This window comes from Pseudophryne corroboree, chromosome 2, assembly GCF_028390025.1.
Source record: "Pseudophryne corroboree isolate aPseCor3 chromosome 2, aPseCor3.hap2, whole genome shotgun sequence".
In the NCBI taxonomy this organism is placed as follows: Eukaryota; Metazoa; Chordata; class Amphibia; order Anura; family Myobatrachidae; genus Pseudophryne; species Pseudophryne corroboree.
Window position 1 is genome coordinate 98,428,211 of NC_086445.1, and position 21,772 is coordinate 98,449,982.

The following is a 21,772-nucleotide window of genomic DNA, read 5'->3' on the forward strand; positions in this document are numbered from 1 at the left end:
TTTTTCCTAGAGAGTGGGAAATTTATGTATACTATAAACCGGGCCATGCACACAAGACACTAATATACGGATATAGAAGAGCCTGTAGATTTCAAAGAAGCCAAAAATGTGAGTTGCAGACATCACACCATAAAAAGTGACATTTTAAGAGATGTTTCTAGTTTGCTAATCGGATATATCCAGCATAAGGGATGGCCATTGACTAGGGATGGCCATTGACCATCGATACTTAGAAATCATCAATGGTCACCCACCAACATTAGATGATTTTACAGTGTTACAGACAGTTGCCCACCATCGAAGGATAGACGTGGCCTGATGGGTTTTTTTCATGCTTGCATTGCAGAACAGAGCTACTAGGCGTCAGCCAGTAGCCAACCATCTACGGTACACCATTGCATAGTGTAATACCATCGATGGTTCCGTCCATGTTTTCCATCAATAGAGGGCACACCCGTGCCATCACTAGCCCCAGTTGCTGCTAATCGCTATAAAGAGCTTTTATCTGAGTATCCAAGATTCACATCTGCCAGGGCTGGAGGTGCAAAATGAATGTTGATTCTCATTAGAATTGCAACGGATTCATTTATGTAGCTATTCACTAAACCTTTCTTACCTACAGTATCCAAGTCTGATACACATTTCCAGTGGAGATTTTGCAAGGTCATGTGATTGTAAGAGCAGATGGCAGACAAGCATGGACAATTATGAGTAGAGTTAAAAAATCTTACAGACAGCCAAGCATAAACAGAACACAGTGGTTAAGAATGACAAATGAGAGACTTTTAAAACCACCTGGATCCGATCCCAAAAAGTCAAGCAGCCAATCCCTTACAGGGCTGATAAGGTACAGTATGCTAAGCACCTCAGGGTCAGGGGAGGTAAATGATACCAAAGCAGCCAGTGCAATTAGTAGAAATTGGCTGAGATACTGTATAATGGAATGCTTCAAGATGCCACTGTTTCTATCCCAAACTCTATAGTCCTGTCCCACTGTAATAAAGTTTTCTCCACCTGTTAAGCCATTGTTATCATTGGTGACGATGCAATGTGCGATCCAACCGGAATTATTGAGAAAAAGATACGGGCACATGCGCCCACATTATTTTGTGGGGAAGGGGGCGCAGAAAATGCGATCGCCTCTGCCTGTCAATCAGGCAGAGGAGGTCGCGGGGCGGGGGAGGGGGGGGGGGGGCAACTCTCCGTTTCCAGGGCGGAGACGAAGTGTTGTAGGGGTGATGCGGCGTGACGGTGTGACGTCACTCGCAGCCACCATGATTAAGAACGCGTCGAGAGGCTTCACTAATTTCTACATTCAAGCAGAAATTGCGAGGCGATTGCAATTTCTTCTTCATAAGGGGGGGGGGCGGTGCAGTGGTCAGCATGCTGGGTGGCCTTGCCCTGCGATGGACGGCCCCCAGCATGCTAGGAAAAGGATTGCAAATTCTACTAATTAGCAGAATTTGCTTACTGAATTAGGCCCTATACCTTTTGCATTTTCTAGCAGTGCGCTGGACTTAATAGTCATTGCTGAGAGAAGGAAATTGCTGAGCGGTCTATATCCCTGAAAACTCCTATGGGTCGTGGCCTCACAGCTATCATTCTCACTGTAATTCCATAAATAATTGGCCATTTAATCATGTACATTGTTGAGGTCTTCGCAAAGTGTAATATTTAAACACCAGCTTGTCACTTGCTAAACAAGACAGCCGTCATAAGAAGGGATAGACGAGATCATGAGTTTATGAATGAAGTTGATAACTTACCACTAGAGAGTAGCAAATCTTGAAGCCAGGCTTAGCCACAAAGTGGTCATCTGATTTAAAGGTGATCTTAACTTGGTTCTTCTTGGATGTCAGCCTTGGAGGAACTTCCTTGTGCCCGCACCATCGCCCACGGATGACTGTGCTTGTTTCTGAAGCTTCCTCCACTTCAACAAAATCATACCTAAGGGTCATTTGAATGTGTCAGATATAATTGTAACAACTGTACAGTAGCTCAAATGTAAATGCAAAATATTAGACTCCTAGTAGCACATTATACTGTCATACAGTGCATTAGCTGTTCTCAAATAATTCAGTGTATCATGAGCTATCTTGACCTAAAGAATGCCTTATAATTCAGTTTCAGAGATAAATGTCTTGATATATCAATTTGGGATAACTGTTGCTCCAATGGCTTAAGCTGAACACAAACTTCATTATTCACTTTTCTTGATATTTTTCAAGGATACATGCACATATGTTTCAGGTAACAATACAGCCTTATACTGTATACACATCTACAATACAACAGCTCATTAATCACATCATAGAACAGCTGTTTCAAAAGAGTTGTATACAAAATGGCGACACTGTCATAATGTTGACATCAACCATGTAGACATTCATCAAATAGACAGCAATGAAATGTCAACATGACTGAATGTGAATATTTCATCCTGGTGATCCAACGGTGACTTACAGTACCTTGATCTAGTGGCTGCGGTGTCTTCTGGGTCCATCACTTCTAGGTCAGACCTCCAATGCTGTAGTGTTTAACTTTGTATTTGACAAACCCTAATTCCTACTGCTAACCCTAACCTTCATTGTGGCTAACCCTAAACCCTGCGGTGGGGGCCCGTTTGCAGACTCAGTGCGGGCCACCTCCTCTCTGGCACACTGTGCATGCTCTGGTCTCCAGTAACATGTTGTCCGCCATGTTCTGGAGAAAAATATCTACAGTGCATGCACAGCAGCCATTTTCTGAGGGACTTCTGCTGCAGCACCAACATGGGATGTCAGAGAACTAAGTAATTAAACATGGGTGTGGTGTGTGCGGTTTAGGCCTCCCCGCACAAATGTGAACTGCATACCCTTCACTCATTATAGGTACACCAATGCCTTCAGCCTAGCCCTAACACTCCTGCAGCCTAATCCTCAGTTCCCCATGTAGCCTAATACTAGACCTTCACAGCCACAGCCTAACCATAATGTTGACATTCTGTCAATGTAAAAATATAACATGTCAACATTCTGAGAATGTTGACACGTTGCATGCCGACATTTATAACAATGTCAATATCATGAATGTAGATTTTGTGGAGTCAACATTGTGAATGATGACATTGTTATTATCAACCTTTGGATACATCCCATTTCAAAAGGATGGGAGTCAAGTACAATATATACTTTGGGAGTCTGTAAAGAAGTTCACCCACGCAGCTTTACACATCAAAATAAAATAGGGACCATTTAGAAGGAAACCGGAATAGGGTGATCATATTTGCCAAAAACATTTTGCAGCTCAACGGTTATATTTAAGAATGTTTTCAATTGTTTTGTTATGGTGTATTTTTCATATGGGTTCGGTATGAAATACCGATTGTCAGGATACCAGCAGTCACATGACCAACACCGGCATCCTGACATTGAAAACCCCAACGTTGGAGGGTCTAAATTTCTCCCCCCCCCCCAACCCTCTAGAGGTGGCGGCTAGGGCCAACCCTCAGGCAGTGGCGGCTAGGAATAACCCCCCCCCCCCCCAGTGCCTAACCACCTAACCTTAATCCCCCCTCTAGTGCCTAACCCTAATCCCCTCCCCGACTCTTAACAGTTACCCCGATAGTTACCTTTAGGATGTCAGCTGTTGATGTTCCAGCGCCAGTCTTCTAAGTGGTGTCGGGATTCCAGCATCGGTCACATGACTGCTGGCATCCCGTCCATCGGAATGCTAAATACATCCCCTTCATATTTTTATTGAACTTGGTAAAAGAAAATTTTTTGGATTTGAAACATTCCAGTTCAAAAACATATGAATGTCTGAAGAATGTAAAAACAGGTACTGTAGTGATCATTGTACCTGTTACATAGAACGCAACATTCAATGGTACAGGTTGAGTATCCTATATCCAAATAATCCAAAATATGGAATATTCTGATATACAGAATTTTTTGAGTGAGAGTGATATAGTGAAACCTTTGTTTTCTGATGGCTCAATGTACACAAACTTTATTTAATACACAAAGTAATTAAAAATATTGTTTAAAAAGACCTTCAGGCTGTGTGTATACGGTGTATAGGAAACATAAATGCATTCTGTGCTTACACTTGGGTCCTATCCCCAAGAAATCGCATTATGGTATACAATTATTCCAAATACGGAAAAATCCGATATCCAAAATACTTCTGGTCTCAAGCATTTTGGATATGGGAGACTCAACCTGTATCTACCTCAGCATGTGTTCTTCTATCTAATAAAGACAGGAGCTGACTACTTAAGCAGCAAAATGTTCTCCGTATTTATTGTCATTTATTTTTTTAATGGTTTTTTGATTGTGCAAGGGTCCAGAGCACCTAGACCAAACCTGTGTATCCATGAGGAGAACATACAAACTCCACACACTCTAGTGCCCTAGTCACAATCTACAACTGTTTATGGCCCCAGATTTGTATGTGACCCACAACCATAGGCAAATACCTGTTATGTTGCTGTAGATTCTCACATATTTGCATTTTATTAGCAAGGAACCCCATATACTGTACAGCACACAATTTTATACATTGATATAAGGATAACAAATTAATTACACTAAAATATTAAAACAACTATTTTCAAGTGCTCAAACAGTAGACAGACACAATTATATTTGTTTGGTCATATTGTATATCACACTATTACACAAAAATACAGTATAATCTACATCCCTGAAAAAGAAATGACCAATTAAACCGATTTATGTAGCACAAGGTTACAGCGGTTAGATTATAATTGGGCTATATAATATACTCTAATGCTTAAAGTGCTTATTTGCATGAGTTTTGCAAAAACACAGACAACTTCCCAACTTTAACTTAAATAAACCACTGCAATAAAGGTAGATAATCTATATGTCTTTCTTGCTGTACCTCTGGCTGGAAGGGTCTGCTGGAACTTGTAGTTACTCTACAGCTGGAAAGACACAAGTTTCGTACTGTATGACTATGTTACTATAAATACAGTATTTTTCATTAGTATTTCCTTTCAGAATGTGCTGGATCTTCTAGTTCTACTGTTGCTGCAGACACAAAGACTGCCAGAGCTCACAACGTAGCTTGTACAGTATACATTTATAATGCACCTCTTGTCATCTGTCTGTCGCCCCTCCCCACTAGATTGTTAGCTCTTCAGAGCAGGGCCCTCTTTCCTCTTGTTATCTAAGCCCTCGTATCGACACATTTCACTCGCAGCTCTCCCCTACTCAATGACCATCTTTATCCTGCTAGTAAAGGCTCATCTCCATCTATGGCCACCAGCCTCTAGTAGTACGATGATCACTCCATCAATACTTACATCTTAGCTGTATTATGTCTTGAGAACGTGTGGTGCTCTGTTACCTGTACTCTATTTCTGTTATTTATTTACTGTAATGTTATGTTTTGTCTCCCTGTACTGTCCTTTGTACGGCGCTGCGAAAAACATGTGGCGCCTTATAAATAAAATGTAATAATAATAATGATAATAATGAAAGGTAACTATTTTGTATTTTCACTTACACTTGTAGGTATTTTTATATTTAATATCATTACATCTGCATCATCATTTGTAATAGTACAAATAGCCCTTAGATTATTTGAGACAAGTGTCTTTAAGTCATACTTGCCTACTCTCCAGGAATGTCTGGGAGGCTCCTGAAATTAAGTGGCACTTCCGGCAACCCAGTAAGAAAGAAAAGTCTCCTGGAGCTGGCTTACACTCGCCACCTCTCCTTGCAGCCGCCCACACCATCCCCATTGGCTGCCTACTCATACACACAGCTATCGCATGCTGAGGACAAGTGGGCTGAGTGATAACGCGTTTCGCAACAAACTGTGTCATCGTAGCCCCACACCTGCTTTACAATGCGGTAATATGGATATTGTATAGAGGGGGCGGGGCTGTGACAACACAATTGTGTCTCCACGTCCTCGGACCATCCCCTATGCTGGAATTACTCTCCCTGTTGTGCTGACCTGGCTGTCCCCTCCTGGAGGCAGGTATGTTCTAAGTTTTAATAACAGAATAAAAGGATTAGCTGCAGTATTCACTTTTCTGAAGATAAAATTATTTGTCAAATTATCTTTTTAATCTGGGATTTATTCAGGTTCCACATGCTGCTGCGTTAAGGAAACATATGGGCTGCACAGGGACGGAATGACTAGATTGCGGCCTCACAGCACTGAGGTCCTGGGTTCAGTTCCCACTGAGACCATATCTGTGTGCAGCATAATTGTCTACTCTCCCGGAAGTTGCGGGAGGCTCACGATTTTTGGGGCAGCCTCCCGCACCCCCGGAAGAGCAGGTAGATCTCCCGCATCCTGCTCACACCCTAGTGATGCGGGCAGGATGAAGAGATACTCACTTGTATCTCAGGTCCGTGTGGTGGGGAAGGAGCTAAAATGACGTGAATCGTATCATTTTAGCCCCGCCCCTTCCTGCAGACCTGCGAATTGCGGCCTTTTTCACTGATGTGGGGGCGTGTCTTGATGATGTCACAACTCGGCACAGCCCCCCGAAGTTCCCTCCAGTGTCTCCTGTCCGGTCTTCTCCCGGAGAGGAGAAATGAAAAGTAGGTAACTATGGTGTGCAGTTCAGTTTGTATGTTCTTGTGTTTGCATGGGTATCAGCCGGAACCTCTGGGTACTGTACCTCCCACAATTCTAAATTATACTGGTAGGTTAATGTGACAAAATGAGTAGTGTGTATGTGTGTGTGCATGTACAGTACAGGTGGTAGGAAATGTAGATTGTAAGCCCACTGGGGAAGGGACTTATGTGAATAACTGCATACCCTCTATATAAATAAACAGGGTCGGACTGGTCCACAGGGGAACAGGGGAAACCACCGGTGGGCCCCACTTCCTGTGGGCCCTCCTCCTCCTCTAGGGATCAGGTTCCAGACTTTATCCAGGTACACTTGAATTATGCATTATACATATGTTACATTATACTTCACAAGAATATGGTTTATTATATATTTACCATTGGGCACAGAAAATGTACTCTGTAATGGTTAGTCACACCTCTGTGGTGGTTGGCCATGCCACCAGTGGAGCCTGGCCACACCATTAAGTATGGGCCTCTACAGCAGCATTCCCCCAGTGGGCCCATCATGCCCCAGTCCGACACTGTAAATAAATATAGCATCACATCCTGAGCGTTTGATGTTAGGTGCTGAGAGGCCAGAGCCATCAGCCACCGGTAAGATGAGCACTGTTTGGGGGTCTGTACAGGCTGCAGTGTGCATGTCTGGAGGGTCCAAAGGATACTCCAGACGGCACAGCAGCAGCAATGGCTGCAGGATGTCGCTCCATGCTGCCTGCTAACCGTGTGCAGGGACCATAAGGCAGCAACGGTGCTGTCCACAGAGCCTTTCGCTCTGTGCAGTGCACATGCACACAGCGTCTATTCACTGCTTCTCTGCCATGCAGGGCAGCGAGTACAGGACCCTCCAAACTGCCCCCTCCACCGCGGGACACTGTGGCCTGCGGGTGGGACAGCGGGACAGTCCCCCAAAAAATGGGACTGCCCCACGAAAATCAGGACAGTTGAGAGGTATGTACTACACATTTTTCTTTTCATGTGGTGTATATAGTCAGTGTCAGACTGGGGCATGAAGGTCCCACCGGGAAAATGCAGTGGTAGGGCCCCATTCCTAGAGGCTTGGCTTACCATTAGTGCATGGTCTGGGCCCCTTCATAAATAATACATATAGTAAATACTGCTAGTGCATGCATGATAATATACCAGGTAAAATTAACAGCAATACACTGTAGAACCTACACCATTGTCCTGTGCAATGTAATGTAAAATAAGAATTTACTTACCGATAATTCTATTTCTCGGAGTCCGTAGTGGATGCTGGGGTTCCTGAAAGGACCATGGGGAATAGCGGCTCCGCAGGAGACAGGGCACAAAAAAGTAAAGCTTTTACCAGATCAGGTGGTGTGCACTGGCTCCTCCCCCTATGACCCTCCTCCAGACTCCAGTTAGGTACTGTGCCCGGACGAGCGTACACAATAAGGGAGGCAATTTGAATCCCGGGTAAGACTCATACCAGCCACACCAATCACACCGTACAACTTGTGATCTAAACCCAGTTAACAGTATGATAACAGAAAGAGCCTCTTAAAGATGGCTCCTTAACAATATAACCCGAATTTGTTAACAATAACTATGTACAGTATTGCAGATAATCCGCACTTGGGATGGGCGCCCAGCATCCACTACGGACTCCGAGAAATAGAATTATCGGTAAGTAAATTCTTATTTTCTCTATCGTCCTAAGTGGATGCTGGGGTTCCTGAAAGGACCATGGGGATTATACCAAAGCTCCCAAACGGGCGGGAGAGTGCGGATGACTCTGCAGCACCGAATGAGAGAATTCCAAGTCCTCTTTTGCCAGGGTATCAAATTTGTAGAATTTTACAAACGTGTTTTCCCCCGACCACGTAGCTGCTCGGCAGAATTGTAATGCCGAGACCCCTCGGGCAGCCGCCCAAGATGAGCCCACCTTCCTTGTGGAATGGGCCTTAACAGATTTAGGCTGTGGCAGGCCTGCCACAGAATGAGCAAGTTGAATTGTGTTACAAATCCAACGAGCAATCGTCTGCTTAGAAGCAGGGGCACCCAACTTGTTGGGTGCATATAGTATCAACAGCGAGTCAGATTTTCTGACTTCAGCCGTCCTTGAAATGTATATTTTTAAGGCTCTGACAACGTCCAACAACTTGGAGTCCTCCAAGTCGCCAGTGGCCGCAGGCACCACAATAGGTTGGTTCAGGTGAAACGCTGATACCACCTTAGGGAGAAAATGCGGACGAGTCCTCAGTTCTGCCCTATCCGAATGGAAGATTAGATAAGGGCTTTTATAAGATAAAGCCGCCAATTCAGATACTTTCCTGGCGGAAGCCAGGGCCAGTAACATAGTCACTTTCCATGTGAGATATTTAAAATCCACCTTATTCAATGGTTCAAACCAATGGGATTTGAGGAAATCTAAAACTACATTTAGATCCCACGGTGCCACCGGAGGCACCACAGGAGGCTGTATATGCAGTACTCCTTTAACAAAAGTCTGTACCTCAGGAACTGAGGCCAATTCTTTTTGGAAGAATATTGACAGGGCCGAAATTTGAACCTTAATAGATCTCAATTTGAGACCCATAGACAATCCTGATTGTAGGAAATGTAGGAAACGACCCAGTTGAAATTCCTCCGTCGGAACACTCCGATCCTCGCACCACGCGACATATTTTCGCCAAATGCGGTGATAATGTTTCGCGGTGACTTCCTTCCTTGCCTTAATCAAGGTAGGAATGACTTCTTCTGGAATGCCTTTCCCTTTTAGGATCTGGCGTTCAACCGCCATGCCGTCAAACGCAGCCGCGGTAAGTCTTGAAAGAGACAGGGACCCTGTTGTAGCAGGTCCCTTCTCAGAAGTAGAGGGCACGGGTCGTCCGTGACCAACTCTTGAAGTTCCGGGTACCAAGTCCTTCTTGGCCAATCCGGAGCCACTAGTATTGTTCTTACTCCTCTTCACCGTATAATCTTCAATACCGTTGGTATGAGAGGCAGAGGAGGAAACACATATACTGATTTGTACACCCAAGGTGTTACCAGTGCGTCCACAGCTATTGCCTGTGGATCTCTTGACCTGGCGCAATACTTGTCCAGTTTATTGTTGAGGCGAGACGCCATCATGTCTACCATTGGTCTTTCCCAACAGTTTATTAGCATGTGGAAGACTTCTGGATGAAGACCCCCCTCTCCCGGGTGAATATCGTGTCTGCTGAGGAAGTCTGCTTCCCAGTTGTCCACGCCCGGGAAGAACACTGCTGACAGTGCTATTACGTGATTCTCCGCCCAGCGAAGAATCTTGGCAGCTTCTGCCATTGCACTCCTGCTTCTTGTGCCGCCCTGTCTGTTTACATGGGCGACCGCCGTGATGTTGTCCGACTGAATCAACACCGGTTTTCCTTGCAGGAGTGGTTCCGCCTGGCTTAGAGCATTTTAGATTGCTCTTAGTACCAGAATGTTTATGTGAAGAGACTTTTTCAGGTTCGTCCATACCCCCTGGAAGTTTCTTCCTTGTGTGACTGCTCCCCAACCTCTCAGGCTGGCGTCCGTGGTCACCAGGATCAAATCCTGTATGCCGAATCTGCGGCCCTCCAATAGATGAGCCTTTTGCAACCACCACAGAAGATATACCCTTGTCCTTGGCGACAGGGTTATTCGCAGGTGCATCTGAGGATGCGACCCTGACCATTTGTCCAACAGATCCCTTTGGAAAATTCTTGCATGGAATCTGCCGAATGGAATTGCTTCGTAAAAAGCCACCATTTTTCCCAGGACTCTTGTGCATTGATGTACAGACACCTTTCCTGGTTTTAGGAGGTTCCTGACAGGTCGGATAACTCCTTGGCTTTTTCCTCGGGAAGAAAAACCTTTTTCTGAACCGTGTCCAGAATCATCCCTAGGAACAGCAGACGTATCGTCGGAAAACAGCTGCGATTTCTTGGAATATTTAGAATCCAGTCGTGCCGTCGAAGAACTACTTTAGATAGTGCTCTTCCGACCTCCAACTGTTCTCTGGAACTTGCCCTTTTTAGGTCGTGCAAGTAAGGGATAATTTAGATGCCTTTTTTCTTTGAAGAAACATCTTTTCGGCCATTACCTTGGTAAAAAGGCCCGGGGTGCCGTGGATAATTCAAACGGCATCGTCTGAAACTGATATTGACAGTTCTGTACCACGAACCAGAGGTACCCTTGATGAGAAGGACAAAATTTGGACATGGAGGTAATCCTTGATGTCCAGGGACACCATATAGTCCCCTTTTTTCCGGTTCGCTATCACTGCTCTGAGTGACTTTATCTCGATTTGAACCTTTTATGTAAGTGTTCAAAACATTTTAGATTTAGACTATGTGTCACCAAGCCGTCTGGCTTCAGTACCACAATATAGTGTGGAAAAATAATACCCTTTTCCTTGTCGTAGGAGGGGTACTTTGATTATCACCTGCTGGATATACAGCTTGTGAATTGTTTCCAATGCTGCCTCCCTGTCGGAGGGAGCCGTTGGTAAAGCAGACTTCAGGAACCTGCGAGGAGAAGATGTCTCGACTCTCCAATCTTTACCCCTGGGATAATACTCGTACGATCTAGGGGTCAACTTGCGAGTGATCCCACTGCGCCCTGAGACTCTTGAGACTACCCCCCACCTTGAGTCCGCTTGCACGGCCCCAGCGTCATGCTGAGGACTTGGCAGACGCGGTGGAGGGCTTCTTTTCCTGGGAAAGGGCTGCCTGCTGCAGTCTACTTCCCTTACCTCTATGTCTGGGCAGATATGACTGGCCTTTTGCCTGCATGCCCTCATGGGAAAGGAAAGATTGAGGCTGAAAAGACGGTGTCTTTTTTAGCTGAGATGTAACTTGGGGTAAAAAAGGTTGGATTTCCCAGCTGTTGCTGTGGTCCCCAGGTCCGATGGACCGACCCCCAAATAACTCCTTCCCTTTATACAGCAATACTTCCATCTGCCGTATGGGATCTGTATCACCTGACCACTGTCGTGTCCCTGACATCTTCTGGGAGATATGGACAACGCACTTATCTTGATGCCAGAGAGCAAATATCCCTCTGTGCATCTCACATACATATATATAGAATGCATCCTATTAAATGCTCTACATGAATAAAATATTTTCAGTCAGGGAATCCGACCAAGCCAACCCAGCACTGCATCTCCAGGCTGATGGCGATCGCTGGTCGCAGTATAACCACCGTATGTGTGTATATACTTTTTAGGATATTTTTCCAGCTTCCTATCAGCTGGCTCCTTGAGGGCGGCCGTATCTGGAGACGGTAACGCCACTTGATAAGCGTGTGAGCGCCTTATCACCCTAAGGGGTGTTTCCCAACGTACCCTAATTTCTGGCGGGAAAAGGTATAACGCCAATATTTGCTATCGGGGTAACCCTACGCATCATCACACACTTCATTTTATTTTATCTGATTCAGGAAAAACTACAGGTAGTTTTTTCACTCCCACATAATACCCTTTCTTGTGGTACTTGTAGTATCAGAAACACGTAACACCTCCTTCATTGCCCTTAACGTGTGGCCCTAATGAGAAATACGTTTGTTTATTCACCGTCGACACTGTATTCAGTGTCCGTGTCTGTGTCTGTGTCGACCGACTGAGGTAAATGGGCGTTTTTTAAAACCCCTGACGGTGTTTCTGAGACGCCTGGACCGGTCCTAATAGATTGTCGGCCGTCCCATGTCGTCAACCGACCTTGCAGCGTGTTGACATTCTCACGTAATTCTCTAAATAAGCCATCCATTCCGGTGTCGACTCCCTAGAGAGTGACATCACCATTACAGGCAATTTCTCCGCCTCCTCACCAACATCGTCCTCATACATGTCGACACACACGTACCGACACACAGCACACACACCGGGAATGCTCTGACAGAGGACAGGACCTACTAGCCCTTTGGGGAGACAGAGGGAGAGTCTGCCAGCACACACCAAAAACGCTATAATTATATAGGGACAACCTTATATAAGTGTTTCTCCCTTATAGCATCTTTTATATATATACAATATCGCCAAAATCAGTGCCCCCCCTCTCTGTTTTAACCCTGTTTCTGTAGTGCAGTGCAGGGGAGAGCCTGGGAGCCTTCTCTCCAGCTTTTCTGTGAGAGAAAATGGCGCTGTGTGCTGAGGAGATAGGCCCCGCCCCTTTTGCGGCGGGCTCGTCTCCCGCTATTTTTGAAGTTAGGCAGGGGTTAAATATCTCCATATAGCCTCTGTGGGCTATATGTGAGGTATTTTTTGCCTCTAATAAGGTTTTTATTTGCCTCTCAGAGCGCCCCCCCCAGCGCTCTGCACCCTCAGTGACTGTTGTGTGAAGTGTGCTGAGAGGAAAATGGCGCACAGCTGCAGTGCTGTGCGCTACCTTTAGAAGACTGCAGGAGTCTTCAGCCGCCGATTCTGGACCTCTTCTGTCTTCAGCATCTGCAAGGGGGCCGGCGGCGCGGCTCCGGTGACCATCCAGGCTGTACCTGTGATCGTCCCTCTGGAGCTTGATGTCCAGTAGCCAAGAAGCCAATCCATCCTGCACGCAGGTGAGTTGACTCCTTCTCCCCTCAGTCCCTCGCTGCAGTGATCCTGTTGCCAGCAGGAATCACTGTAACATAAAAAACCTAGCTAAACTTTCTCTAAGCAGCTCTTTAGGAGAGCCACCTAGATTGCACCCTTCTCGGCCGGGCACAAAAATCTAACTGGAGTCTGGAGGAGGGTCATAGGGGGAGGAGCCAGTGCACACCACCTGATCTGGTAAAAGCTTTACTTTTTTGTGCCCTGTCTCCTGCGGAGCCGCTATTCCCCATGGTCCTTTCAGGAACCCCAGCATCCACTTAGGACGATAGAGAAATTATGCATAATGTATAATTCAAGTGTACAACAATCTGGGGGATTTCACCCTCCCCCAAGGCTGAAGTCCACTCGCGCTACAGACCATACTGTACTTGCCTACTTTTAAATCCTTGACTACAGGAAATATACTCTATAAGTTCCTATGGAGAAATTGTACTGCAAGGGCCATGTGATGGCATCAGAACTACCAGATAAGATTTTCATTTACACCATTCCCAAGGGTGTATCTACCATAGGTGCAGGCAGTGCCGCTGCTATGGGGCCCAGAGCTGAGAGGGGCCCACCTTCCCTGTCACAGTTACATGTGTTATATATACAAGGGCATAGCTACCATAGGTGCAGGGAGTGCAGCTGCTATGGGGCCTAAGGCTGAGAGGGGCCACCTTCCCTGTCACAGTTACATGTGTTATATACATTTTTCACCATTGGGTGGTATGTAGGGGTCAGTGGTGCAAGTAGAAATTTTTTCTTAGTGGTACTGATAGTAAAAAAGGGCATAGTCACGTGTCATGAGGGGGCATGGTCACACACAACTAGGGGAGTGGCTACATGACAATAGGGGCATGGCCACATTATGCCAAAAACTGTAATGCCCATTACACATTATGTCACACACCGTAATGCCTATAACACATTATGCCACACATCGTAATGTCCATTACACATTATGCCACACACCGTAATGCCCATTACACATTATGCCACACACCGTAATGCCTATAACACATTATGCCACACACCGAAATGCCTATAACACATTATGCCACACACCGTAATACTTATTACACTTTATGCCACACACCGTAATACCTATAACACATTATGCCAGACACCGTAACACCCATTACACATTATGCCACACACCGTAATGCCCATTACACATTATGCCACACACCGTAATGCCTATAACACATTATGCCACACACAGTTATGCAACTGACATCATTTTTACAAAAAATGCCCCTTATAAATGATGCACCAGCGGTGGGCAGGTGGTACTACATACCACCACCATATTTCTTAATGGTACACTGTACCACCCTACTTTCAGCATTGGTAGGTGTCCTTTCAAACTTTTTCCTTGAGGCATGCAACATATCTAGGTATGCCCCTGGACCTGCTCATTGTAGTGTGGTATAAAATGAACTGGAGGGCATTTTAAGGTTATATAATATGTATGGAGGCACTGTAATGATGCACAATATGAACGGGGAGCACTATATATCATAATGTGAATTGGAGGTACTGTACAGCATAATGTGTACTGGCAGCTCTGAAATGTGACATAGGGTGAACTTAAGCACTACTGCGATTCATAAAAGAAACTAGGGCACTACCATGGGGCATAACATTAAATATAATAGATACTCCACACAAAAAATTCTTACAGATGCATAATATACATACTGTACAGTATAATGTTCACATGCAACTAATATATGGCTCATTCTGCCTTAGTATAGTCTGAAAATTAAATTGTACAATGAATATTAAGGTTGGATGATCTCTGCACTGCCATCTGGTGGTCAAATAAAGTGCCAGATTTTTTTGTTAGCTTTTTTTTTTTTAAAAACTAACACTTTTTCTTATTCATTATATATATATATATATATATATATATATATGTATATTGATCTGTCGACCTGGCACTCCTCTTACATAAGTAATATTGCTCCGGTGCCCTCTGACAGCATACACATTCCCTCTTGAAAAACAGCGGCACTCTGGAGACTACAACTTATCAAAATCTGATTTTGGAGCCTTGAAGCAACTGGGTTCATATAGGGATATCATCATCCGCCCCGCCGACAAGGGGGGCGCGATAGTGATTATGAATCTATCGGACTATAAGTCTGAAATTTACAAACAACTAGACGACAATACGGTGTACAAAAGTCTCTCTTCTGACCCGACAGCACGTTTTAAAACCGAATTGGATGAAATATTGGATCAGGCCCATGAGGCGTCATTAATATCCAATAAACTACGTAATGCACTCAAACAGGAGTTTCCTAAAGTCCCAATACTGTTCACGGTACCAAAAATACATAAGAACGCAACTACACCTCCTGGCAGGCCAATAATTTCTGCTCATCAATCCATATATCAACCGGTCTCTGTATTCCTGGACAGCATTTTACAGCCACTCATTTCTAGACAACCGAGGTTCGTCCAGGACACCACTTCCTTCTTGAACCAATTGTCAGTCGTTAAAGACATACCAGAAGGAACTTTAATTTGCACCATCGATATTTGTAGCCTGTATACCAGCATCCCTCACAGGAGTGGCCTCATAGCCATGGAACGGTTCCTGATCAGAGAGAATCTAACATCAATAGATGTGAAATTGTTCCTCAGGCTATTGGAACTCACGTTAACAAGAAATTATTTCTTATTTGACGGCAAATTCTTTTGCCAAACCAGCGGATGTGCGATGGGGAGCAACGTCTCCCCATCCTTTGCTAACGTATTCATGATCCAGGAGGAACAGGAGATGTTTTTTTCAGAAGTTACCACCAGCCAACACATTCTACATTATGCACGTTACATCGATGATGTATTCATTCTGTGGACTGGGGGCCAGGAACAGTTTGATCAGTTGGTCTCCAGAATCAACAACAGAGACTCCACGATAAAGATTACTGCAATGAGTGACTACACCTCCCTTAGCTACCTGGATGTCAAAGTCACCTTGGAAGGTGGACAAATTAACACCGAAGTATTCTACAAGCCCACTGACAGAAACACACTCTTGAGAGCCAACAGCCATCATCCCCGGGCACTAAAGAAGGGCTTACCCAGATCCCAGTTAATGAGAGCTGCCAGGATTACAAGCGATCCACTAAAATTGGACCAAGCATTATCCACGGTGGTGAAACGCTTTTCTGACAGGGGTTATAACACTGCCGAACTTCAAAAGAACAAGCAGGAGGTAATGAGGATTCCCCGTGAAGTTTTATTAAAAAAGGAGACGAAACCACAACAACAAATTGTGCCACTTATTACCAAGTATAATACGTCCAGCCCCGTCATACCCAGGGCTGTTAGAGCAATGTGGCCAATAGTTGCCACAGACAAAAAATTACCAACTTTTAGGGAAAAACGCCCATTAGTCTGCTATAGAAAAGGGAAAAGCATTAAAGACTTCCTTGTTCATACGGACATTACGGGATTTGAGGAACAGGTGCTGACCAATTTCTTGACCAAAATGCCAGGATGTTACAGATGCCTGGGATGTACCACCTGTACTAGCATGACCCCTGGGTCTACCTTTCGGTCTACATCCACGAACAAAACATTTTCCATCAGGCATGTAGTTAGTTGTACAACCACTCATATAGTATATATGATTACGTGCCCTTGTAGGCTACAATACGTGGGCAAAACCGTACGGAGCGCACGTGAACGCATGGCTATGCACCGCTCATCTATCAAAAATGCCCTCACTGGAAAACCATCAGATCAGCCAGTGGCAAAACATTTTTCAGACCAAGGACATACATTACAGGAACTGAAGTTCCAGATCATTGACCATATCCCCAAATCCATCAGGGGGGGTGACCGAGGTGGTCAACTGCTACGAAGGGAGGCGCGATGGATGTACAGCCTGGATACCATCAAACCCAAGGGCCTTAATGACAAGGTCCAATGGAGCGTCTTTCAATAATACCTAGGACTGAGCCTATATGATCATCAGTATTTATATGGGACCACAATATATCACTGTTTGTGTCCCATGGTGGATCAACATTTAAGTTAGCACTTATTTAGATCATGTAAACCCACGCCCCTTCGTGCACAGGAGTGTCCACAGTGTTGGGCATCCAGGTGCATGACGGGGCGCCATATCTATATATAATGTTGTACTGTCCTGGTTTCAATCCACCAACAGTTCTGATTACCAGATAACTATATTTATATTTATATTTACATTAACTTTAATTTTCATTGCAATTGCCTATTGCGTCCTATGCATTTAATCTATATACCAGTTCCTTACATTTGGAACGACACAGCACTGTCTATGTTATTTTTTTCCTTTTATCTTTTCTTCACATTTTTTTCACCGCAGCCCTGACACTGAGCCGCGTCCTGGTTGCTAAGGGGCGCTTGTCACCAAGGTTACTAAGTAAACTCCGGCTTCCAGGAAGTGACGAAAGCGGCGGCTCTCTGACGCGGTCTGTGTGCACAGCGCGATGAGAGAGGGACGGATGCCGTTCCTAACTCCCTCCCACGGCGTGTGTCCCGTTCGCGGGTCTTCCTTCACAATATAAGGTATGTCACTTTTTGCTTTACACTTGTATCACCTTGACGAAGGGGCATGTATGGCCCCGAAACGTTGGTCACCTGATGTTTGAAATGGATTAAATTTTGCACTTTTATTACCTTTAAACAAGTCTCCAGAGTGCCGCTGTTTTTCAAGAGGGAATTATTGATTTATGGAATCATATTTATGAATATTAATATTTAATATATCATATATGGTATTTAATATATGGATATATTTCAATTAATATGCATTTATCATATATATCTGCAAATATATTATGTCAGGCTTACAAACTAATTGGCTGATACATATATGCAGTCCTTATACATATGACTTATGAAGTTATTAAGTTAAGATTCCTTAAAGAGAGTTCAAGCTTGAATATTACCGCTCTTTTTATATGATTCTTTATTTACAGGCAGATCAAATCGTACAGAATAAGATATACACAGTAGTGATATATATACTAATTATAATTATATATGCTTCCTTCGTTACATAACATAAAACAACATGACATAAGTTTCACAAACAGTTTCAATTGCTAACATAAAATGTATACTTGCAAGTTAAAGATTGCCATCCCAAGAATCATTCCTTCTGCATGTTCTCCATGACTTCTCCTCCTGACTGACTTCCTTCCTTCTCCTTCTTCTTCTCCCTCTCCCTCTTCCTTCTAACTCCTAACTACAAGTCTGGTCCTTTTATCTCATATTTTACCAATTCAAACTATCATATTCTCATAGTTTCCAATGGAATAGGTAATTATAGGTTTGTCAGATTCCAAGGTGTAATAAAACAAACATTGAACTGGGCTGTCGTGTCCTGTTCACGGAGGCATGGTGTCATAAAAGTGTGGTGTCCACACTGCCTTAAGCAAGTATAGTATTGTAAAATCTGGAATGTCTTTTCATCCAAAGTTCTGTTGTATTGACAAGTTTTCCTGGGGTCGGTTACACAATGTTTTATCAATGGATGTGATCTCTTTTCATAGTAGTTAATTTATACTCCCTAGCTTTTAACCTTCACTGGACAATAGACAAACCAGTAGATTCTGATCTACTGTAAGCACACCTGTGAATTCCAATGACCAACAGAGCTCTGTCACATACCTATTATCATTTATGGCCTAATACCTTTTCTCTACAATGACTCTTGATCTTACTGTAACCTCTCTGGCCTTATTTATGACTAGAGCAGAATAAACCTGTTCCCTACACTATTTTTTACCATCTTGCTGTAAAACACAAATATACAGTATATCTATATAAACACATACACAAACCTAATCTCTTAAATCAGCTAAACATTACCTCATACATTCAAACTTATTTCATATCTATTCCTTACTATATATATCCAGTATACTGTCCACTATGGTAACATCGCCTATTTATAATGAATTATATTTTGATTCAGACAATATCCATTGCCCTAATATTATACTAAGTGCAGACAATTACCTATAAGGCAACAGTCGCCCCCTTGTGGCCATGAGAAATTCTTTTGATTGGCCACACATTAAACTAGCGTAATTGCTTCCAAATACATTTCAAAATATTCCTTCAAACATAACTTTCGTTGTAACCATAATATATACCATAAGTGTAATAATAATAACCATTATGATTTTAAAAATCTCTAAAAATTCTTAGCTTACCTAACCTTATTCTACTTTTAACTAAAGCAGACAAAACTGAGGTTTTTATTCAGTATTCATGAGGAAAACTAATTTCTACAGACATTTGGAATACCATAGCCCAATTGTAGACCTTTTTTCTGTATCTGGATCAGTACGTTTGGACATTTTTGCTGTTCTTGTATGTAGCAATTTACTGGGATAAGACTGTCATCTGCGTGGTTTGCTTGCAATTGGAGATGCCTTGCGTTTGCATTATGGCCTTGCGTTTGCAACATTTGCACCATTACTAGAAGTAGAATTCTTCGTAGCAGCTGCTCCTTTGCTTGCCATTTCGCTGTTTGAGGCAGAGGGCTGTGTACGTCGAGTGCTGTGTCTTGAACATTCAGTACTTGTGACGACCCTCAGTAATAGTAATAGTCTTTATACAGTCTTTAGCAGTTCTGTTTCCTTTGCGTTTATCCAATGCCGCAGTTGTGACCAGTGTCCATATTGCTTTTGCACAAACAGGTTGTGATTTTGAATAGAACAGGCATATATGAAACAGTCTTTTTTTTTTTCTTTCTTTCTTTCTTTCCTTGCTTGTTAATAGTAGGTCTTAATTGTCTTCGGGCAATAGTACCACAAATGGCTGTGAGTAGTACACCTACTCTGTTCTGTATTTCCTCACTGAATAAATTACCATGCAGTCTTAAATCTCCTTATTCTACCTTGTACCTATTTATACATCTCAATCTTACATAAACTTATACCAGTTTAACCCATATAAAGGCGTTTTCTATCCTACCTATATTTTGACTAATAATTATTTAAAATGCTTTTGATGTGTATATAGTAACATCCTATCAATACAATAAATGAATATAATTTTGCTTCAAACAGATATTAAATATCATTTAGGAATGGCTTTAAATATATCTAATTCCATCCAATATTATTTTATATGCAGCCATGTGCATATACAGTGACCCTGTTATGCTACAAATAATTATCTTAGACTTGTGACAGTCTTTATTAAGAGAATTATTCATCCCACTTAATAATCTCGGCCCAATTTGTTATAACGTGGTATACCATCCTGTATTAGATATTTAATTACTTTTGAAGCTTTTACGAAGGAAGCATAGGTAGTATCTATTGTGTAATATATAAAAAAAACATAAAATATTTACAAGGTATATATGCAATGATATAAAATATATCTCAGACAAATGTTTACATATATGTGATTAAGGTATATGAAGGGATGAGACAGTTCTGTATAATCACAGTGATGAGATGTGCTGTACACTGTTGTGGGAGTGTACATGTAGTTTGAAAGACAAGTAATGATTACTTGTGATGAAAGGGTTAATGAAAACCTTCCCCTTTCTTGTGAAACTGGAAAACTCCTTGAGGATTTGTCCATATATCAGTCTTTAGGGATGCTATGTAGATTTTGCTGGATAGCAGCGATGAAAGGGTTAATGAAGACCTTTTCCCTTGTAAATTGGAGTCTTTTTGGAGTCTTGCACCATTCTGTATACAGGTTGCCAGGATTACTATGAATCAAACAAAAATACATACAATGACTATCACAGATATTTATACAGTGATTTAACATAGCTTGCTATGCATTCTGTCCTATCTGCTGCATGTTATCAGGTACAGAATTTACAAATGTGTCTTTTAACGATTGAATAACAAACAAACAATTGTTTCTGGCCTGTGCCAATCTTTCCTGTCACATTGTGTGTCAATGACAGCACAATTGTCGCTGCAGATATGATGCAGGTTTAATTTGGAAACTGTGGCTGTTTGAACATCAAAGCAAACAATGGCTTCATTGGATCTAACAAGTAAAGGAATGATACTACCGTATTCACTTGTGACCATACTCCCTTGTGATGCAGCCTGGTCCCAGACTGTCTTTAACCATAGCGTTTGCTGCTTGGTGTGGCTCCTTAGTTTGGAAGAATCTTGGAGCTTCTGAAAAAACCTACTTTTGTGGGGAGAGAAACTTGTTAAACTTTGCCAAATATGTATTGCAGGTCCCAGGGCTTTCTGTCTTTCCACACCTGTAATAAAATGGTTATGGCACCAGGGCATAAAAACATTTTCATCCTGGTGATCCTTTTTGTCATTGTTAATTGGTGTGTGGTTTGCAGAATGACACTCTGCATGTGGTCTCTCTGAGAGCATGCAAACATTTGCACCATCACTAGAAGTCTCTGAGTGCTCTGTGGGGGTTACATAAGTTTGGGAACTTTGTTTGTAAACATGCATTCCTGAATTAATTTCATGGATTTTCCCTTTAAACATGTTTCCAGGTGAATACATTTCAAGGTTTGCAACTCTGGTTGCCATGGGAGTTTTCACCATGGGGAACTTCCCCACCCCTGTGTGCACTGTACTGCTGCTATCAGTGTTTAAATCTGCTGACAATTCA

The 21,772-nt window shown here is 43.1% G+C and overlaps 1 protein-coding gene across 2 annotated transcripts in view; it reads right to left on the bottom strand.

Moving 5' to 3' along the window:
• PDGFD (platelet derived growth factor D) overlaps window positions 1-21,772 on the bottom strand; it is a 451,533-nt gene that overhangs the window by 233,396 nt on the left and 196,365 nt on the right. For both annotated transcript variants that reach the window (XM_063951547.1, XM_063951548.1), the window contains exon 3: window positions 1,767-1,947. In XM_063951547.1, the coding sequence (XP_063807617.1) occupies window positions 1,767-1,947 (181 nt within the window). The remainder of the gene's footprint in view (window positions 1-1,766; window positions 1,948-21,772) is intronic.